Source organism: Gobio gobio (genome assembly GCF_949357685.1).
Source record: "Gobio gobio genome assembly, chromosome: 13".
NCBI classification, from domain to species: domain Eukaryota; kingdom Metazoa; phylum Chordata; class Actinopteri; order Cypriniformes; family Gobionidae; genus Gobio; species Gobio gobio.
The window spans coordinates 27345093-27367870 of record NC_137106.1 but is presented as its reverse complement, the minus strand read 5'-3'; the positions used below and the strand labels follow the sequence as shown (position 1 = coordinate 27367870).

The 22778-nt window shown below is 38.6% G+C and overlaps 1 protein-coding gene across 1 annotated transcript; it reads right to left on the bottom strand.

Annotated features, from left to right (window-relative positions):
• Window positions 1-324: 324 nt before the first annotated feature.
• On the bottom strand, window positions 325-20874 carry LOC307136007 (uncharacterized protein; the record flags this gene model as incomplete). Its single annotated transcript, XM_079832753.1, has 20 exons — window positions 325-391; window positions 573-779; window positions 889-997; window positions 2413-2627; window positions 2747-2859; window positions 2941-3064; window positions 3603-3771; window positions 4382-4536; window positions 7592-7695; window positions 8118-8500; window positions 13672-13706; window positions 13836-14042; window positions 14119-14227; window positions 14703-14917; window positions 15020-15129; window positions 15226-15349; window positions 16360-16528; window positions 19911-20065; window positions 20192-20295; window positions 20491-20874. 20 exons carry the CDS (start codon window positions 20872-20874, stop codon window positions 325-327), a joined length of 3258 nt encoding a protein of 1085 aa, XP_079688879.1.
• Between the last annotated feature and the right edge of the window lie 1904 nt (window positions 20875-22778).

Sequence of the window (22778 nt, the reverse complement as noted above, 5' to 3'; positions counted from 1 at the left end):
CCCTGTAGCATTGTCTTAGATTACGGACATTGCAGTTTATTGCTGGCCACATCTGCAGTCCTCATGCCTTCTGGTTTTTAATGGTTCATAGAACAAGCATGAAAAACACATTAAAACCCTTTCAAATAAAGATCTGTAAAATTTTGTAAACTAAATAAGTTATCTTTAAAATACAGTATCCTGAAAAAGGGACATTTCTTTTTTTGCTTTGTTCAAATACAGGTTTTATAGATTGTCCCAAGAGTAAGTTATTAAAAATAAACACCAAGACAATTCAATGATGAATTAGATTTTTATTAGATTCATCTTTTTTACAGGTTAGATTCATTTTGTCCCCTTGTAGGGCTCCTTTCCAAGCTGATATTCAAGTTGGGAACACACTGATCTTTTCCTGAGTAAAAACATGAAAAAAATATGAATTTTATATTAAGTTCCTTTAGAACGCAGTGAGATATTTTAAGTATCATCAAAATTATGTTATGACATGACAATCATTTTATTATCTTTCATTCTATTAGTAGTAGTAGTAGTAGTAGTAGTAGTAGTAGTAGTAGTAGTAAATTATCAGTCACCTAGTTTTCTCAATGTCCTCAATTGTCTCAGGAAGCCGTACATTGTGGGTCTCAGGGAGGAGCAGCGCAAGGAAGCCTGCAATGACAGCTACAGAGCAAAACAGGACCTGTGGCAGAGGAAGCCAGATCTCATCCAGGAGGCTCACAAGAGGTGCTAAAGAGACACCGACACGACCAACAAATGAACTATAGCCTAATCCATTCTGCCTATGGTCAGAAGAGACGGAATGTTAATAACCCATTTATTTGCCGAGTTAATATTGCATTTTATTATGCACAAAAAAACAAAAGGATTTGCAAGTGATAAAAAACTGACCGTAACACTGTTGGATACAGCTCCGTAGTATAGAGGAAAACACATGTGAAGGAGGCCTCTGAGAATCCTTTACCCAGCACCGCAATGACTGTACGAGGCAGCCACAAATCTAGAAACAGACAGAGAGAGCTGGAGAATTTGACTCTTTTAAAGGTGAAGTTCAGTGAAATGTCTGTGCCATCACCTGAGCCATTCATCATAAATGACAAATGTTTGAAATGTGTAACTAAGATGTAACTAGTATTTTGAGAGCCACAGGAAATTTTATTTTATTCATTAAATATGTTGTTTCAACTGGAGAAAAAAATACTTTTTGTGGCCAGGTGTTGTAATCATGACATCTATTAGCAGGGGACGTAAAAACTTGCAAAACCTTGTTAGAACACTTAAATTTACAGGGCAGGGTTTTTATTTTGTTGTACATTGTGTGGGAATCAGCCTATAAATTGCTCACTTATATATTTGACTATTAAACTGGCATAAGATAAAGTATTTTAACACTAGAAAATACACACTTTTAACAGCCTTTTACAAGCCTTTTAAAGTCACCATGAAATCAAAATGGACAATTTCCTTTTTAAAGGAATAGCAGTATTTACATGCACATTTTTTTTTTTTGGTAACACGTTATTTTACAGTGTCCTAGTTACATTTGTTACATGTACTTATCATAGTTATAACAGTTATTAAATACATGCAACTAACCCTCAACCAAACCCTCTATAGTAAGTACATGTTAATTAATATTTCTCAGTACTTAAATATATAATTGCACTGTAATAATGACACTTTAAAATAAAGTGTAACCTTTAAAAAAAAAATCAACAATCATGTGATCTTGTAATCTTTAATCAAAATAACTTTTCCTCACTTTTACAGCGACATCTCTTCTCTAATGATGCGTTTAATCACAGCAATAGCAAGCTACAACAATCCAATCAATTCCTGGTGGACAAAATCAAGCCCTGCCCTACTTTTTTTTTTTCTTGTTCAAAAAGCCATTTATCTCAAATATAAAATATAAAACTTTTACATATTTTATGACTTTGACCTTCAAATACATTATTCTTAATTTATTTAAATGGACTGAAAAGTCAGACACATGATTGTGATGTCATAATGAATGACTGACTTGTAAATACAAAACATTCACTGAAATGCCAGACACATGATTACAACATCATGATAAATGGTTGTTCTGTTACTTAATAAACTAAATAAAACAAACATTCACAGTCACACATGATTGTGGCGTCCTAACCCCCGGGTTCACAGACAATGCTTAAGCTAATCCTAGACTAAAATACATGTTTGAGCTATTTTAACTGAAAGAATCTTGCACTGACAAATCTTAAAATATGTCAGTGGCATTGTTTTGTCTCAAGATGCACACCAGTAATGTTTTTTTCTTGGGCATGTTTATAAAAGTTAATTAAATGTCCTAATTGAACTGAGGCCTAATCCTGGCTTAGTCTAAGCCCTGTCTGTGAAACCGGGCCTATATGATTGTTCTCTATCCTTTACCTCTGGGAATGAGAGCAGTGATGCCAGTGCAGACCCCTGTTGTAATCAGCGTGCCCACCTGACTGTACCGGCGGCCTAGTTTATCAAGACACACATAGGCCAGCAGTTTTGATGGCATCTCTATGGCACCATAAATAAACTGGGTGAGGTACAGGTTCAGCCCAAAGCCACTGATGTTCAAACTGATGCCGTAGTAAATGAATGCCACTCCAAACCTGCAAAAACAATACCTCAATATCTTCTCTTAGTAAAGCATGTTGTCAGACTTGAATTTGAAGAGTAAACCATAATTTTAGCCATCATAAAGTCTATAATCTAGACAAAACATTCCCACCAAGTGATTCCTGTAAGCAGAGCCAGTTTCCTCATCTTAGAAGACCTCACAAGATCCAGATACGAGTACTTCTTGTCACCTCTGCCCTCAGCAATTATAACATTAGCAAGGCTCTGAAAAGTCATGTTCTCAAAAGCTTTAGGAAAATGCAGAAAATTGGATCTCTTTCTCAATGTCACATATTAAAATGTTACCTCTGGTTTGATATCTCTGAGGTTGTGTTGTCTGTTATTGGCTGAGGCACATTTGCTCAGATAAAGATGGGCCTCTTCCAGTTGACCATTGGCTATGAGCCATCGTGCTGATTCTGGGATCCACCTAGCAGACAAGTTCTGTCATGACCACTATAGTCTGATGATTGACAAGTTTAGATTTGCGGTATGGTTCTTTTCTGGGCAAGAACTTCCTGCCTATCCATGCAGCCTATCATGGATAAGACTAAGAGCAGGGAGGGCAGCGATAACCTCCCATAGGGTAAACAGAACAAAACCAGCGTAAATGTATAGCAGATATCAATAATGTTCAATAATTTAATGTACAACATAATTCAAGAAATATTAGTCTGATTTGAAGAGGAATATCAGAAGGCCAAGTCCTGACTGGATGAGAGGAGGAGCTGGGGATGGAGGAGGGTAATTAGCTCCTGAGCAACGTGATGAAGCTGCTGATAATACTGAAAAGCCTTATTTATAGGGATGCTGTGATAGGCATCGTATTCCTATAGGTAGACATGGGGCCAGCTGAGAGTCAGCTGATACAAGCTTGAATGACGTGGCCTGCCAGAACTAACGCTACACTTGATAATTATTTGATTTGGGAAAACTGGACATAAGAATCAATCGTAGTAACATCTTACCTCCATGTGATCACTGCCAGTACGAGGGGAGCTGTTACGGTGATGATTAAAGGCCTCCAGTCATTGACGAGATAAGCAATGCCGGGCAATATCATAGTGCTGATAGACCAATCCAGACTGATTACAACCCCAGCAATTGTCCTGTGTCCAATATCAGCCCATTCTACGCCTGATGAACAAAAATAATAATGTTTTATTATTTAAAATAGACTGTCAGTCTGTGCATTAGTGATGAAGATTTTTAAGTGATTTTCTACAAAGTTAAATTTTTACACCAGTAAAGTGCCTTTCTTTATAAGTGAACCATTCAACAATTCAATCGACTCATTCAAAATGCTGAGTCATACAGGAACAAAACAAGTAATTGAATCATTTGTTCACATTTATTCAACAAATTCATTCAAAAACGCTGCTTCATTCAGATACTAAACAAGTGTCAAGCTGCATCTGACATTGCATACTGTCTAGCAGTTGGTATACTCTCTTTTGCTGGACTGTATTCACATACTATATATAGAATGGAAGTAAGCATATTCGGACACAGTCTTAATGAGTGAGTCACAAAATTGTTTCATGAATTGCATTCATTCAAATGATTCGTTAAAATAATGCTGATTTCATTCAGAGCATTACGAAAAAGCAAATGAGAAACAAAGACAGAGACAATGTATAATTGTGAAGTAATATGGTAATTGTAATATACATTTACAGAATTAAGCATATTCATTATAAAATACATATTAATTAGTTGGACAGGTCCAGGCATGTAGAGCACTCACACAGGACAATGGAGATTATGCTGATGCCTGTAAGGCCCATTCCAGTGAAGAACCTCATAATAGCAAACATGATGAAGGACTGAGAGAATGCACTGGCTACCCCAAATGAAATGGATATCAGGTAAGACATCATCAGCATTCGTTTCCTTCCGTACCTGGAATTGGGTAAACAGAACATCTTGGTTACTGATGTAACCCTCATTGCCTGATGAAGGGAACAGAGAAGTTATGTCCACTGACAAATGAGGTCTCATTTGGGAGCCCCAATCACCTCTGAGTTTTAAAAATGGACAATGGAATTGGCGAGTAGAATTGGCATACCAAGACACTCCCTTGTACATATATGTAAATAAGATGGCGACATGCATCCACTCAGTCAAGTTTATGCTGAGGAGCCAAGACACCATTCAGCTGTGGTTCAGGGTTGTGGCAGGGGCGATATTACGTCTCAGGGTTATTCAGAATGAGGGTTACATCAGTAACCAAGATGCTCCCCATCTCTTAGTCACTACAATGTTATATCGACTGACAAATGGGGTCCCTATGGAAAACACAACAACTACTGAACTCTGTTATGAGTAATGGAGTTGCAGATGCTGGCAAGCCGTTGCATGCCCTTTCAGCAACTGCTCCTGTTGAGTCATAACCAACCCAGAGCCCCACGTAAGCCCAGAATGTTAGTCCTCTATGCCAACGGGTTGGAAAGGAGAAGGCTTACCATGGAGACGGTCATAGCTGCTGTTCCTTTTACATTTTATTTCACGGGAAGAGTGCTTCGGTTCTCAATTACTTTTTTTTCAGTCATGACCATTACCTCTGAGGGAAGCATACCTAGTCCAATGGAGAGGGGCACTACGGAGCCCACATCCTACCCGTAGGGAGGAACATGTGGAAATACTCATACAGTATGTGGGGCAGTGCTACATATGGAAAGGCCTCTGCAGTAGATCCTACCTAGACAGGGATGGAACTACTATAAACGCAGAGACAACGCAGAGAAAATCTGCCCAGAGAAAGGTATGGGTTTACAGACAGAGAAACCGTACCATGGAAGAATACACATATGGGATTACCAAGGAGGAATCACAACACATGGGGCATCTAGCCCAGTACAGGGGCTGACCGAGCGGGCATGCACTCGAGTACTGGGCCTGGCGGTGGTCTGACTGCCGAAGGATGCTTGAAGGAAAGTCAACCCAGGGTTCACCAATGGGGAACTCAACTGGAGAGCCAAGAAGGCACTCCCATACACCTTGTGTACGGGAGTGCAAGCGAGACACAGAGCCAGCCTTAAAGGACCTTAGAAAGGAAAATATTTCAGTGGAACCGCTGTTTAGGGGGATGCCCACTTTTTTGACCTCTGGACCTCTTCTGGACTGCCGAGAACTGCTGGGCAATGTCCTTGACAGTGTCACCGGAGACAGCCACCTTGTCAGATGCATCTCAGGAAGGTTCAGCCCGACATGATGTTTCAGGACCACCAGAGTGGACATCATCTGGCCGCTGTGACTTTTGCCGCCCGGAGGGCGAGGTCAGTTGCAGTGCGTAGTTCCTGCATCAACCCCGGCTCAAAACTACCCTTGTGCATATCTTTGAGTGCTTTGGCCTGTACCTGCAGGCCATCACATACTATGCAGAGGCGGCCTGTCCAGCGGCACTGTAAGCCTTAACAGCCAGGGCTGCCGTCTCTTGGATGGGAGACGCGGATGGTTCTGCCAGGTGGCAGCTCTTGTGCACCAATTGCACGCTCCACCTTAAGATTCTCCACATAACCCTTGGCAGCCCTGACCATCGAGGGTAGTGGATTAGGCTGCGAAACAACTTCTGACCCTCCTCTTGCACTTCCAGGAAAAGAAGCACCGGGGCAGAACGTGGACATGTGAACCGTGCACCGCACCCAGGAACCAATCATCCAACTTTAAGCACTCAGGACAAGGTGGAGGGTTTCACTCTGTATCCGACTCAGCCTGAGCGAGCATGCCCGAAGGGGGAAGCTCGGCTTTATCTTCTTTATCACTCAGCAGCTCGATGGCACACAGCACTTCAGAGGAGCGGTGTTCTGGCCCGGCAGAAACGCTCCCACTGTAACTGTCAGGTCTCCCAGAATGTTAACCATGCCCATGACTCTGCATTGTGCAGAGACAGCATGCTGGGTAACAGCAGAGGGGACTCCAGCATTCACGAGGAAGGAGAGTCGTGACCACAGTGTCGACATGGTCATGCCCTTGCATGCAAATTCCACTCGCCAATTCCAATTCCATTCCATTTTTCTAAAACTCAGAGGTGATTGGGGCTCCCAAGTGTGACCCCATTTGTCAGTCAACATTAACGTTGCAGTGATTGACATATGGGGAACCCATGAGATATACAACAATACACAATAGCCTACAGTGTTGGGGAGTAATTAACAAAAAGACACACTGCCAATTGTGTTTTCAGTAGTGTGACAGTAGTTCAGCTGTTTTTAAAGTAATGTAGCTTTTCCAGAACAAGTTTTTTTCTAACAGGCTGCATTAAGCGTCCAAAACTCCACATCGCTTTTTTAAATAGCTTTAAGGAAATAACAGTGTCACCTAAACGGTTAATTAATTCCGTCAAGTATGTCAAGTCAAGTCAACTTTATTTATATAGCGCTTTTAACAATGTAGATTGTTTCAAAGCAGCTTTACAGTGTTAAACAGGAAAATAATGCAGCATAATTTTATTCAGCTGTATAGCCATTCTGGAAAAAACGCTGATGTCATCAGTTCATTTCAATTGAGTGACAGTGTGGGCTTTAGATCAATAATTCGATCAGTAATTTAGTTTAAATTGTTAATTTAGTTTATTAATTAGATTTATTTCAATGTTTAGTTGAAAAATTTAGTGTCCCCAACTGAGCACGCCAAGCCAGAGGCAACATGATTAATTGTCAGTCTGATTAATTGTTTTAGTAGGCTAATCCTAAACCTCTCTCTCTCTCTGTTATATGTAGCCTACGTAGCGTTCGGATGGTTTATGTGATTGACAAAAATCAGTCGTTTGAATTCCTTCAGTATTTTTTTTTTTTTTACTAACAATATGTGTACAAAGATACTTTTTGTTTGTAGTTTATGGTGTAACTTTTTCAAAACAGTACAATGTAGTTGAAGTGCTTCTAATTATGATTATGTGTTAACTTAATTTACTTAATCTCTTTATGGCCTAGATCTAAGAAGTCTTAGGTCTCACCTGTCACTCAGCCAGCCAAAAATGGCTGCTCCAACCATCACACCAACAAAGAAGATGGTGGCTGTGGCTTTATTCAGGCCTTTCCTGTCACACACCAATTCAAACTGAAAGAAGGACACATACAGTATCAAAAATATATAATTTTTCTTTTGATCAGTGATGTAATTCTGCTTAATGTCTAATTCAGATGTACAATTCTACTTTATTCAAAACTTGCATTTGTCATGTTTTTGAAAGCTGATGCAATTCTTGTACTACTATCATCACCAAACAGAATTTAAACACACCCATCATCTGCCATTTGCCAGAGAAACAAAAAGCCCCATTCCAAACTCATACCATTTGTTGAGCCAATGTTTGGGGGAAAACCCAAAAATGGCTTACTTATAATTTTACCATTAAAAACATAAACTTTTACCATTTATTTAGGCTGAGAAGGACTGTGAAAACCATATTTAAATCTTAAAATGAAAGTATATAGTTATAAAAATGATTTTGAATAAAAAAACAAAACAAAGTGAATTACCTCAGTAGCCAAGGTTGATTTAAATGTGCCGTTGTCATACTCCCATCCATTCTGACACTCCACTACATGAAGTTCTGTGCTGTTGGAGGAGTTCATCAGCAGGTGGAACTGAGGATAAGAGAACATGTGACAGGAAGCAGGAGTCCCGTCCTGCTGTGCAGGAATACTGACAGTCAGTCTCTCTTCTCGACTTAGATTCCCAAGGATCCCGTCAGCATCCAGAGAGCTGATGTCACAGTGATGAGATGGAATAGCAGCGATAAAGTTGTTTAACAGGAAGTGAAACGGCAGTGTGACTCTCGGAATCACCAAAAGGGCGATGATACTGATCTGGTATTTTCCAAACCCCCCAACCTCAGCCAACAGATTCTCAAACTTCATCTCTGCTGGTCAAATATTCTGATGTGGCTCAAAAGAAGCAATGAGGGTGATATGAACTTGAGCTTGTCCAACCAAAAGTCTCACTTACACACTGCTCTGATGTAGATCATTAACCTCTCACATACTGACATGAAAGACATTCATACATAATATTCCTCTTCTATTCCGTCTCTTTTTCTTAAAACAAACACATGTACATACACGTAAGTAAAGAATGTTACAAACTTATAAAAACACATCCATTTCTATATCATTCACAAATAGGCATGGATACCACGCTGCACGGACAGATACATTAGCATTTTCCTTTAGTAAATTAACATCTAACACAGACAGTGTTTAAACTACAGTGGAAAGTCTGACCTTCCACTAGTCATTTGGATGGACTTCTGTCTGCTTAATAAATGACAGCCCTGTTGAACAATACATAGACAGACTGGGTACCAAGGCAGATTATATAATATAATATAATATAATATAATATAATATAATATAATATAATATAATATAATATAATATAATATAATATAATATAATATAATTTTATTATATTATATTATTACAGATTGCTGTCATGGTTTATATGCTAAACAAACAAAAGTCTCTGGTAGTATGGATCTCTGAACTGATCCTGGAAGTCTCAGCCCACACACAATGCACCCTCTCTGGGCTTTGGCATGCCATTCACTCAGTCTGACTTCCTGGCTCTGCGTCCGTGTTTCAGAGTCGAGTGCCGTCCCCTCCTCGACAACTGCCCAACGATTCGTTTTTGGACCGTCTTTGCACGATCCACCGTGGTGGAAACTGGATTATATGCCCACCCAAAGTGGCTCTGAGTGGGCCTCACGACCAGAGCCGATCAGCCCTATACGTTCACTACGCAAGCTGCGTAGGGCCCCGCAAATTACTCAAGGCCCCGCCTCCTCCCGTGTCATAGCGCGTCACGTCACCGTCAATTAATGTTTACAACATCCATGTCAAAATGAAGCGAAACTATCCTTCTGGTCATGAAAAGAGGAAAAAAAAAAAACCCATGAAAGTGAACTGCGGGAACAACAATCAGACAAACTTCTCTCTAAGTTTGATGTCAGCAAAGTAAAGTTTATGTGCATTTCTGTGGTGTTTTTTCGGTCTTGCTAACCTAACTGTACAGGCAGGCAGTGCATCTCTTGCATCACTTTGTGCCTGACAAAAAGTGGATACAATTATTTATTACGTTTTTTTTTAATAACGACAAAGTGCAACGGTGTTTGTTTACTGCAGCTCGGAAAAGATAACCGCGTCGCGTGTGTTATCATGCGTTCATTCATATGCACGAAATGAAATGCACATTTTTCAAGCAGAAATATATGTGGAGACCAGACAGACTGTACAATATATGGGCGTGAATGATGGCACTCCTCATCAAAAGTGCACATTACACATACATACTTTTAAAACAAGACACTGATTATCTAGTCTCAGTCAATGTGTAGTTAAAAACTCTATACAACTGCACTGCACTAATGCAAGATGGAAAGCAATGTATTGATAATTTGACAGTGATTGACTTGATTTATAGGCTATATTGAATTTAAAATGTTGATTAGCTGGACATACTGGTCAATGTGTGGATGCACATCCCTCAGTTAATAATAACCATAAATCAAGAATTGCTTCACCATATGTATTACAAAAATAAAATAAAAACTTTAACATGCTATGGCAAGCCATTTTAGCTTTTATTCATTCACAGTTTATGCATTTTTGATATCAAGCATTACATTTTTTTACTATTTGCAATGTGAATTCTTGATTATTTTTACTAATAGTTAGTCAATAATAGCTAATACTAATAATATTAAATAAAATAGACTGGTGTTGCCCATACTGATGCCGAAAATGCCCAGGCTGTAGAGAGAACCTAAGTTAATCCCAAAAGCCAAAGCTCAGAGTTATAATTTATTATTTTCTTCTTATTTATGTTTACGTTAATATTCACTTACTTAATAATATTCACTTGTTATCTTAATATTCTATAGGAAATACTCTATTCAATAAATATTGTTTGTTTGAACCTCATTCTGTATTGCGACTGTTTTGTTTAAAGGAGGGAGGATTGTATTGGGATCACTGAAGTGTCAGGTGCGACTGTGTGGCAATGGCAAATGGTTTACATAGCTCACGGCGTCACGGGTCAGTTAGAGGGCCCCTTAGCAGAATTTTGCTTAGGGCCCCAGGTAGGTCAGGATCGGCACTGCTCACGACAGTCTTTTTAGGTGGGGTCACCACCATTTCTCCCCTCCTCGACAACACCCCAACCTTTGGTTTTTGGACCATCTTCACTCGGAACCGCCCTCCAGATGACCAACGGATCTGACTGTGCCCGGTACTGACGCGCCCTCCCCGGTGCCGCTCTGGTACCCCTTTTCCACCAAGGCAGTGCTAGAGCTAATTCAGAGCCAGAGCTAGTCCCAGTTCATTGTTGGTTCGACTGAGGAGCCTTCTAAGAACCGGTTTGCTTTTCCACCTGCTGAGAGCCACAACAGAGCCAGGTCTTACGTCACTGTATACGTCTCATCTCTCTCAGCAACGCTAGCGAGGCAGCGGCAATGTTGCCAAGTACGTGGTTTTGCCGCGGCCTGTTTTTTCATGTCCGCGGGATGAAGCGACCCCAGTTATGTGATATTTAGCCCCATATTGCGAATTTTAGTAGGCAACCATGCCAAAAAACACATATTTTACCCCCAAATTTGATTTTTACTGGGGAACCCCCCCCCCTGGAACGCGATTGGGCTTGTTTTGAGTAGCAATTGGGCGGTTTTTTTGTGAAAACCTAGCAACCCTGGGCAGCGGGAAACACACACACACACACACACACCGGGCTTGTTCGAGACGCATCGTCACTGCGCAGACCGATCCACGTATGATATAAACAAAACGCATGAGTGAATCAAAAGCATAAGGAGTCATATGCTCTCGCTGGACTCGTTATCATACGGCGATCGGTCTCTGCACAGCACCGCTGCGAACAAGCCTTCCATAAACAATGCAAACGTTGCGTTACTATTCATTCACATGGCTTTACGATCCTACATCGGCATCAAAACACAACGAAAACACAGCGAATCCAACGCATTCATGCAGTTCGCCGTAATTTGTATAGACGGAGATTACAAACGAACAGCAGCTGTTAGCTCCATTAGCTGCTATTTCAAACATGGCGGATCTCAAGTTTGTGTTGGTCTTGTTGACCCCGCCCCCAGCGCCTGACATAATCGGTTCTTACTTCTAGCCCTGTTCTAGCCCAGCAATGTTTTGGTGCTACTTAAGAACCACTTTTCCTGGCTCGGAGCTGGAGCTTTGGGTGTGGAAACACAAAGAACCGATTTGAAACTAGGCTCTGGCTCCGATCTAGCTCTGGCTCTGCTTTGGTGGAAAAGGGGTATGGGAGGGCTGAGAGCATGGATATCTGGGCCATGTTTGGCTTTTTGGACAGTTTATTTTTCAGGAGGAATTTCGTCCAGGGTGTCTTTCGCTCTTAGCGTGCCTAGGAGGGTGCATCTTCCTCGGGATGCCCGCTCTGGGAGTATGGATCTCTGAGTCTGAACTGATCCAGGGGCTTACTGGAAGTCTCAGCCCACATACAGTGCCCCTTCCTTGGGCTCAGGAATGCCTTTCCCTCGTTCTGCCTGCCTAGTTCTCAAAAGCACTTATTTGAACAAATATACAGTAAAAACAGCAATACTTTGTGAAATGTTATTTTAATTCAAAATAACTGGTTGTCATTTGAAAATAAATGTAATTTATTCCTGTGATGGCCAAAGCTGAACTTTCAGCATCATTGCTCTAGTCTTTAGTGTCACATGATCCGTCAGAAATCATACTAATATGTTGATGTGCTGCTTAAGAAACATTTCTTATTATAATTCTCAATTTTAAAAACTGTTAATATTTTTGCTGCTTCATAAATTTGTGAAAACTGTGAGAATTTTACAAAGTTCAAAATAACATTTATTTGAAATATAAATCTTTTGTAACAATGTAAGACTCTTTACTGTCACTTTTGATCAATTTAACGCATGAATAAAAGTGTGAATTTCTTTCAAATAATAATACTTTTGAACAGTAGTGTACATTTTACAGTTCTTGGTGTATGACGATCTCTTTTGACAGCACTGCAAGCCACGTGTAAAGAATGACTACTATTTTTCTGTCATTACTGCCATCTAGAGGTTCAGTGATATAGCACCATTATTAGAAGGACTGAACATGTAGCAACATAAATTTACATAAATTATGTTCAGGTCCAGCAAAGCTTTTTTAAATGCAGAAAGCTGTAGGCGTGAAACACACTGTCAACTCTCACTCCATGCCAGGAACATTGGAATTAAATACAATTTAATTAAACATCTGTATATTGCATACATTTGGATGCATGTTTGGCCAGTTTAAGTGTTACACAAATAGCCTGTCAAGTCAAGTCAAGTCACTTTTATTTATATAGCACTTTTTAAAATACAGATTGTTTCAAAGCAGCTTTACAGTGATAATGGAGAAAAATGCAACAACATTTGTTTTGGCTGTACAGCAGATCTTGAAGAAAATAGTGTCATAGTCTGACTTAAGTGATGGTTACACACCCCTTACTAAAACCAACAGTTTCAACACACTACTCAACCAGGGCTCCTCCCTTTTTTTTTTTTTTTTTTTTTGCATATGCCTTGGACTGGAATTATATTAATGAGGGATATATAAACGTGTATATTTCCAGAAAAAGACAACAATCAAGGTGTTTCAGGGAGATTACTGCTTACTGATATAGAGAATAACTCCCTTTGGAGTGGACTTTGTGCTTTGTAACTTTGCAGACTTTTTCATGCTCAAACAGCAACATTACACTAAAGAAAGTTGAAAACGTAAAAAAGCATAACAGGTCCTCTATAAAAAGATATTAACTAAATTATGTATATAAATTTAGGTAATGCATGAAATTGGAAACGATTTCTCGATTCCTAGGTAAGAAAGCAAGTAAAACAGTATACCATGACTCAAGTTTTATTGTTTATATACAAAAGGTGGGATATAATGTCAAGTACAGCATATGAATCTTGCTACTATGATTTGTGCATTTGAAGGGATTTGTATCATTGCGTTGTGTCTGTAGAGATGGGCAACTTTAAAGGAACGTTACTCTGATCCTCTGTTGTGAAATAGACAGGTTTCTTTCTGTAATAAAAAAAAGCAAATTATTGTGAATTTAAAAATGAGAAAAACAAACAAAATAACATAATACAATACAAAAAACTAAAGTTGAAAGCATTTTGTCTTGTATTTGCTGTCATTTTTTTCTTATACCTCTTTTCTTCAATATCTTCTATGGTTTCTGGTAATCTTGCGTTGTTGGTTTCAGGGAGAAGCCAAGCAATGAGACCAGAAAAGATGGCCACCGTGCAGAAAATCATCTCAGGGAGGAGCGTCCGCATGTCTTCTAAGAGCATGATAAGAGGAGAAATGGATGCACCCAAACGTGCCATAAAACTTGTGTAACCAAGCCCATTCTGCCTATAGATGTGAAACAAAAGCATTTTCAAAAATGAGTGTGCTTAATAATTTGAAAAGGGACATGGTAGATTCTAACCTCATGACTGTAGGATAGAGCTCCGTGGTGTACAAGAACACAGTTGTGAACGAAGCTTCTGAAAGTCCTTTACCCAACACTGCAATCACAGTCCGAAAAGTCCAGTATTCTAAACCCACAGACATTCACACAGAAGAGGTCAGAGAAAACCATCAGGCAACCAAATAACACTTCACATACTATGCCATTCATTAAAAAATGGGGAAAATGTTTTGGGCAAAGCAGTGGTTCTTTAAGACTAAATTTTATGTTGATCAACCGATCAACCCAAAACAGTATCAAAATGTGTCCTTAAAAAGAAAATGTCCTTAAAATTAAGCATTATAATTTATTAATGTTATTAAATTATATTAAATATTAAATTATTAATCTATGATCTATGTTTCTATGATCTAAAATTAATAGAGTTTGACTGCTGTATTAACATCATCAACAAGTATTTTCTCTCACCTTTTAAAAGCTGATGCACGTATGTATTTTGGTATCTTATTTTATAAAAAATAAAATTTGAGAACCACTCAAGTGCACTTGCAACTAAAGGGCTAATTTGCTTTACACTGAAAAGACACATTTAATCTACAAACCTGTAGGTGTGATGATGTTGATGAGTATGCAAAATCCTGTGAGCACCAGTGTCCCGCTCTGAGTGACTCTACGGCCGACCTTGTTGAGACTAAAGTAGATGAGGATTTTCGCTGGCACCTCTATGGCTGCATAAATGAAGTGTGTCAGGTAAAGATCAAGCCCAAAGCCGGTGATGTTTAAGCTGATGCCGTAGTATGTAGAAGCAACTCCATACCTACAAAAAGGGAAGATGAATGTAGGCTCATTGCTTCCACAAATTCACTAAATAGTAGCACTTTCTTCAATTCTAAAATAAAGTACACACACAAAAACCTACCAGACTATTCCGGTAAAGAGTGTGAGTTTCCTTAGCTGTGGGGTTTTGACTAAGTCTAAGTAAGTGTAACTGTGGCCCTGTTGATTCATAGTTGATAGAGTGGACAGAGACTAATATAGAAACGGAAAGAAAGGTGTTATTGTTGAAATAACTCTTTGCAAATATTTAAATGATGGCAAACATAGATGGCAAATGAGACCGTTTACCTCTGGCTTGACTCTAGAGGAGAAGTCTCGTCTCTCATTAAAAGTAGCACACTTTTGCAGATACTTGTATGCTGTTTCTGCCTTTCCATTGGTTATCAGCCATCGTGCTGATTCAGGGATCCACCTAATAAAGTATTCATTGTTCAATCATGATTCTTTCAATCATTCAAATATATATTGTTATATATGTTAAGCAGCAAAAACTGTTTTCAACATTTATTAATAATAATAATAATAATAATAATAAGTGTTTAGAATGATTTCTGAAGGATCATGTGACACTAAAGACTAGAGTAATGATGCTGAAAATTCAGCTTTGCATCACAGGAATAAGTTACATTTTAAGGTAAAATATATTCAAATAGAAATTAATTTTAATTTGTAATAATTTTTTACAAAGTTTTTCTGTATTTTTGATTAAATAAATGTAGCCTTGGTGAGCATCGTTAAAATACTTCTTTGAAAAACATTAAACATTGGAATGTTTAATTGTTTTAATGTTTTGTAGTGTAAAAATATATATATATTTTTGACAGAAACTGTACATTGGTTTGGTTCATGACTTAAAATTATATTATAATTATATGTAATTTTAAGTCATGAACCAAATCAATAAGCACTGAAATTACAAACTTTTTATTAAACTGAATAAACTGAAGCAAATCAAAGAAAACTGAGAATGACGCATTGTGAATGACATGATTGAATGACAATGGTACAGACAATAGTAATGTTATTATGTACCTATTGTGTAGAGTACATAACTATATTGTAAATTAGTGTAAATGTAAAATACCAAACATTTAATGCCGACAATAGTAAAAAAAATGTTGTCATTTGCAATGGGAGTGACGGCCTATCCTGTAGGCCTATCTATGCTCTTTGAGGACATTGGGACAAGGGACATTTTCTGTGAGAGTTTCTGGTGCTCTTGGATGTATGCAGCATTACATGTGAGTTTTATTTTTATTGTTGAATACTGATGTGGTGTGTGAGAGAATAAAAAAATGTTTTATTAAATAAAACAAACAAAAAAAATTTCCAGCTGAGGAAAACCATGACATGGAGACCTAACAAACAGGCTTCCAGTGAGGAAGACTCGGGACTTCATAACATATAATGGTATTCCCTTACCACCAGGTTGCTGTAGCCAGAAGAAGAGGAGAAGTGACTGTAATAATCAGCATCCTCCAATCAGTGGACAGATAGGCAAAACCGGCCAGCAGCATGTTGCCTAAACTCCAGGAAATACTGCCAAACACACCGATAAATGTACGGTGCTTAGTGTCCACCCACTCAACATCTGCAGAACAGATCAAATCATTAACTTTTTGAGATGAGATGATTGAGATCTGGGGAATTTGGAGGCCAAATCAACACCTCAAACTCAAACTCCTCAAACCATTCCTGAACCATTTTTGCTTTATCCTGCTGAAAGAGGCCACTGCCACCAGGGAATACCGTTTCCATGAAAGGGTGTACATGGTCTGCAACAATGCTTAGGTAGGTGGTACGTGTCAAAGTAACATCCACATGGATGGCAGGACCCAAGGTTTCCCAGCAGAATATTGCCCAAAGCATCACACTGCCTCCGCCGGCTTGCCTTCACTCCCCATGCCTTGGCCGCCCATGACCCTGTTGCCGGTTCACCACTGTTCCTTCCTTGGACCACTTTTGATAGATACTGACGGGAACACTGCACAAGAGCTGCAGTTTTAGAGATGCTCTGACCCAGTCATCTGGCCATCACAATTTGGCCCTTGTCAAACATGTTATGCAAGATCGGTATATATACTGTATATATATATCACCCACCCATATAAACTCACCCACATGAATTGTTTATAAAAAAGAATGCATGAAGCTAAAATAAAACGGGTTTTAATAAAATAAACCCATTTAAAATAAACGGAACAGAGCCTCTGTTCTTTCTTTTAAAGGGCATATTGTAGGTTAATTTTTTTTCGAGATTAATATATAATCTTGTATGAAAATACCATATGAAAAGGTAATGCAGGATTTAAAATGTATTAAAAAGACATGAGCACTAATTTGGTAGATAAAGTGGCCGTTTCGTTGGCCGCTTGTAAAAAGCGCTTTTTTTTCAACATCGCGTCATATTACGTCACGAGAGGGAGTCGCTTGCCGAGTCTGTATATTTTCGGTAGTTTTTCTATTCCAATTTATCATCGTCATGGTAAATTATTGAGTCCAGCCTGTTAGGACATCGAGTCCACAGGTTTCCTAAAAAAAAGAGTTAGGAATTCTGCATGGTGGTGTTTTGTGCAGGTGAAGAAACGGGACCTCACTTCTGCATGTGCTTCGAAACACACGGTGGTTTACACACGGAGGATTATCATCCCGGCGATATGCTGGAGTCAAACATTGTTATACTCATGTAAAGCCGGCTACACACTGGCTGCATGGCGTGGCATGTCTTTACACACCAGAAGCGTGTCTGACTTCCTGATCAGTGCCCTGACTACTGAACTAGGGAGCTGATTGAGACGCACCCGATGTCGGCAGTATTGACGGCAAAATAGGCTACAGAATATTTCGTTCTGTATTGGCAGCTGCGATATTTGAAAATCGAGAACATTTATGTCAAAACCTAGAGGCTATCAAACATCAAAATGTCATTTATTAATATGTATTTGTGTCAAAATGACAAACAGCTTTTCCTATAGTATTCTATTCTGCCTGGAAACGCTTCCAACACTTGCGTGTCGTGAAAAATATGTGTTGGTTCTATTCCTAGCATGCACTTTCGGCACTCGAGCCACGCGTGTCACGCAGCCAGTGTAGCTTGCCTATGATATTAAATGAATAAACATCCACACGCGATGCTTCTTTGCCGTCGTGTTTACATTGATGAATACAAAGTATGTACATTAACACAAATGAATACAGTCTCACACTTTTTCGAAAAAAAGTTTCGAATTATGTGCTGGTAATGTAAATATTTTATTCATGCCATGTATGTGCATTCAAGTTCACTCAAATACATACTCATAACGTCATATACATCCTCACACTGTCGGTGAATCGGCACGAAATAAACCCATAATACAGAATGAATGAATAAAGGATAAACACAATAACACTATAATGTCTGTGGTTCGGCCGGCGGCGGGAGGTGTGACGGTCACGGATCCGTCAGAGATGCAGCTCGGAGAAAACGTCAACTGTGCACCAGGTGTCACGGCGAGTCTTGTTTTTTAAACATTTGCTAATTACCAAATCAGTCGTGATGAGAAACCGCTAACGTGATATCACACAACGTTTAGTGTGGACGATATTAACGAGTGTGACTTTTCCTTATGGTCAAAGCCTATAAGTTTCTGTTATTGTATCAATACTAGATGACAATAACGTTACCAGCTTTTTCTACTGCCTGATACATGATAATAATCAGTACAGTGTTGTAATCGGAGCACAGTGTTCATATCGTTAGCTAGCTTTATCTAGCTAACACTGGTCTCTCTCCGAGACACCTGCCGCTGTTCTCCACTGTTTCTCCTCACACAACAACTCAATGTGTCTCCTCTGATCGTTTTTCTGTCTAATCCTGGTATGTCCCTCATTGTGTCATAATTGTATGGCTGTGGTCTGCCATATGCGTATTAATAAACATTTATAATGTTCTCAGCGTCCGAGCTGTCATTGCGATCCATTGTTTTCCTATCGCTGAAATTCACCGCACTCCCTCTCGTTATGTCACGTCCGGTTTTGGCATTTTTAGATGCGGAAGTACAATTTTCTCACAAAAATGACTCCAAAAGCCTTAATAGCGTTTTTATAAGTATATTTTATATAAAATCTAGTTCCTACATTATTTTTCTGTACATTGACTCACTGGAGTCTCTAACCTGCAATATGCCCTTTAATATATTGCATGCTCAGATATTCATACAACAAAATATTCTGGGGGCCATTCAATTTTTGTGAAAATTATCAAAAATGTGTCTGGGCACTTTAAAAAAACTCAAGAATAAAAAAATGCATATCAAAGCACGCACATCACTGGCAAAAATATGCTCAGGGTTGGGTGCTTGATAAAAGAAATAATAAAAAACAAAAAAAGTTGGCACACCAAAGCTCTAAAAATATTTAATAATGGACTTACTCGAAAACATGCGTGCTCGAAAACATTTACATGTCACAAACATTTACAAAAAGAAAAAAAAAGCATAAAAAAAAACCACATTCTGTTTTTTTTTATTTCAAGAAGAGAAAGAGGTGAAATAATGTTCTTTAATAAAAAAATGTTTTGTTAACAGGTCTACTTAATATTTAATAAAAACATTTTTAGAAGCCTGCAACTTTGTAATTAACCTTTTCACCTTAGTGCTTTATACACAATACAGATTGTTTTAAAGCAGCTTCACGGCAGATTTGATTCAGCTATAAAGCAGCTCTACATAATACAACAGTGTCATCATCCAGCTCAATTCAGTTCAAGCCTTGTTCTCATCCTATAATGTCAGTGAAGCCAAATGACTTATAACTGACCTATTAATTCATATTTTGTTAATGGTTAATATTGGACTCTTTTCATTTTGGACCCTAAAGTGTTCAGACTGAACAAATGGCTTAATGTCCTTAAGAGTCCTATAGGATACAATGGAGAGGAAAAATACAGAGCAAAGAAGAATTGAGGCAGTTAGGTTTCAGAGAACACTTACTGAGCACGATTGATATGTTGGTAATTCCCGTCAGTGCAAATCCAGTCAGGAATCGGAAGGCAGCAAACATGATGTAGGTGGTTGAGAAAGCGCTAGCAACACTGAACACTATAGATAACACATAGGACACCAGCAGCATGCTCCTACGGCCATACCTGAAGACAACACATGGATGAGCAATGACCTTTCAGACCTTTAATTCAGCATTCATGATATGATATGTTTCATTAAACTATATCACACTGCTGAATGATTCTTAATGGAGGATATTGGTATTTTACTTATCACAGAGCACTCCAAAGAACACAGCTCCAGCCATGACGCCCAAAAAAAATATGGTGGCTGATGTTTTGGCCAGTGCCTTCTTGTCACAAACTAGATCAAACTGATTGAGAAATGAAAGAGAAAGAAACAGGAAGAAGCTGTGAGTGGTGAGAGGGCTGAGAAGGACGTAGTATTAAATGGATTAACAATTTATTTGAGTATGTTTTTAGTACAATACAAATATAATATGAACATACTACTTGAATTTCAAGTGCATTTAATAGTCGTTTTTACCTTGGCCGTCATGAGACTTTACCTGTGTGGCGAGAGTGCTGATGAACGTGCTGTTGTCATACTCCCATCCATTCTGACACTCCACTACAGCAACCCCTGAGGGACTGCTGGAGGAGTTTGACAGCAGGTTGAACTGAGGATGCGAGAACATGTGACAGGAAGCAGGAGTCCCATCTTCCTGCACTGGAATACTGACAGTCAGTCTCTCTTCTCGACTCAGATTCCCAAGGATCCCGTCAGCACCCAGAGATCTGATGTCACAGTGATGAGATGGGATGGCGGCGATAAAATTGTTAATCAGGAAGTGACATGGGATAGTGATACGAGGTATGAACAGTAGCAAGACCAGTGCAATCTGATAACGGCCAAACCCATCTGCCTCGTCCAGAATGCTGTCAAACTTCATTGTCACCTGGAATAAAACATCAATATGACATAACCGATATAAAGGTTAATGTTATTTGATGACATTTACACTACCATTAAAAAGTTGGGAATCAGTTAGTTAAAAAAAGAAAGAAATTAATACTTTTATTCAGCAAGGATTAATTAAATTGATCAAAAGTGACAGGAAAGACATTCACAATGAAGATTTCTATTGAAAATTTCTATTCATCAAAGAATCATGAAAAAAATGTATCATGGTTTCTGCAATATGTTAAGCAGCACAATGTTTTCAACACTGATAATATTAAGAATTGTTTCTTGAGCAGCAAATCTGCATATTAGAATGATTTCTGAAGGATCATGTATCACTGAAGACAGAAATAATTTCTGCTGAAAATTCAGCTTTGCTGTTAGGAATACATTACATCTTAAAATAAAATAGAAAACAGCTATAGAGATGTCATCAACCCAAAATGTTTGAAACTGTGTATATTTATTTATATTTATACAGTATATGTGTGTGTAATAATAACAATAAAAGGATTATTGAGGCATTCTTAAATTATATCCCACCCCTCTAATCCTAAATATAGGTTCTGTATAGAGAAGCCAACTAAACTAGACAAATAAGTTTATCATAAATCAATTAGTAAATCATTGAGACTGTTTGTGATACAACTTCACAGACCATTTCAATGATTCTGTAAGGGCCTTGTATTAAACTTTCTGGGTTGTTGGACTCCGAAAACACTGTGAAACAACATGAACTCTTTTTAAGTCCATTCCTTCGCCCTACATTAGCCTCATAGCAGGCAATGGACCACAGGGGGTACAGAACTCTGTTTGAATGCTGAGAACAGCTGCTGAGGCACACACCAGATGGACTTCATGATTATAGTTTAGAATAGTAGTTGCTTGATGTAAATGGTTTTATGCCATTATTTATGGTGGACACTGCAAATGTGTATTAGGTTTGATGATTTGATTGTACTTTCTTATCCTCTAAAAAAAATCCTCTGTGAAAATATCCTCACATTAATCAAAACTTTATTTAGCTTCCAGTCAAGAGTTGAAACGAAAAGAATATTTTCTTAAAAATGGTCCATTGTGAAGCTGTTGATTTTGTTTTATTCATTATGATCACACTGATTAAAACTTTATAGGTATTTTATGTCAGTCTATATTTTTGTACTTTCAAAAGCACAATACTATTCCATCAGTGTTAAAATAAAAAAAATAAAAAACAAGATGGAAAGACACTCACCTCTTCTTCGGCTTGATTATTGAAGTATATGAATGATCTTTGTAGAGTGCCGTGATGGTGAAGAGCATCAACAAGCAGAGTCAAAACACAGACGGAGGAATATTGGAAGATAACAATGAACAGTACTTCATAAAGAAAGGCTAAATAAAGCCCCTCCCCAAACACCCTTCATCTTTCATCCAAAGATGAAACCTCCTACCTCCTTCAGTCATAGAGGCAAGATTAGTAATGTTTAAAGGTCCCATGGCATGGATTTTTTTTAATTATTTTAAAATGTTTCCTGAAGTGTACTTATATTGTTAGTGTGTTTTTTATGTTAAAAAAATGTCATAATTTAGAAATAAAAAGCATTTTTTCTATACTGATATTAGCCCTCTGGCTTGAATGCTCTGTTTGAAGGGGCGTGTCTGCTGTGAGACTTCAGTGGAAACACCCACTGTTGTGATTGGCTGAAATCTTTGCATTTGAAATGAGTATTAGATTATGTGGCTGAGGGGGCGTGGTTTAGCGAGACACCGTCTGACTCTGCAACTGCCAGTCCACAGAGAAAGACAGACTGGGCACACGTGGAGCAGAGAGATGGAGAGCTGGAGAAAGATAGCTGAGAAAGTTTTATTGTACCGAGTTATTGAATAAACTCTGAATAAACACGAGTCCCA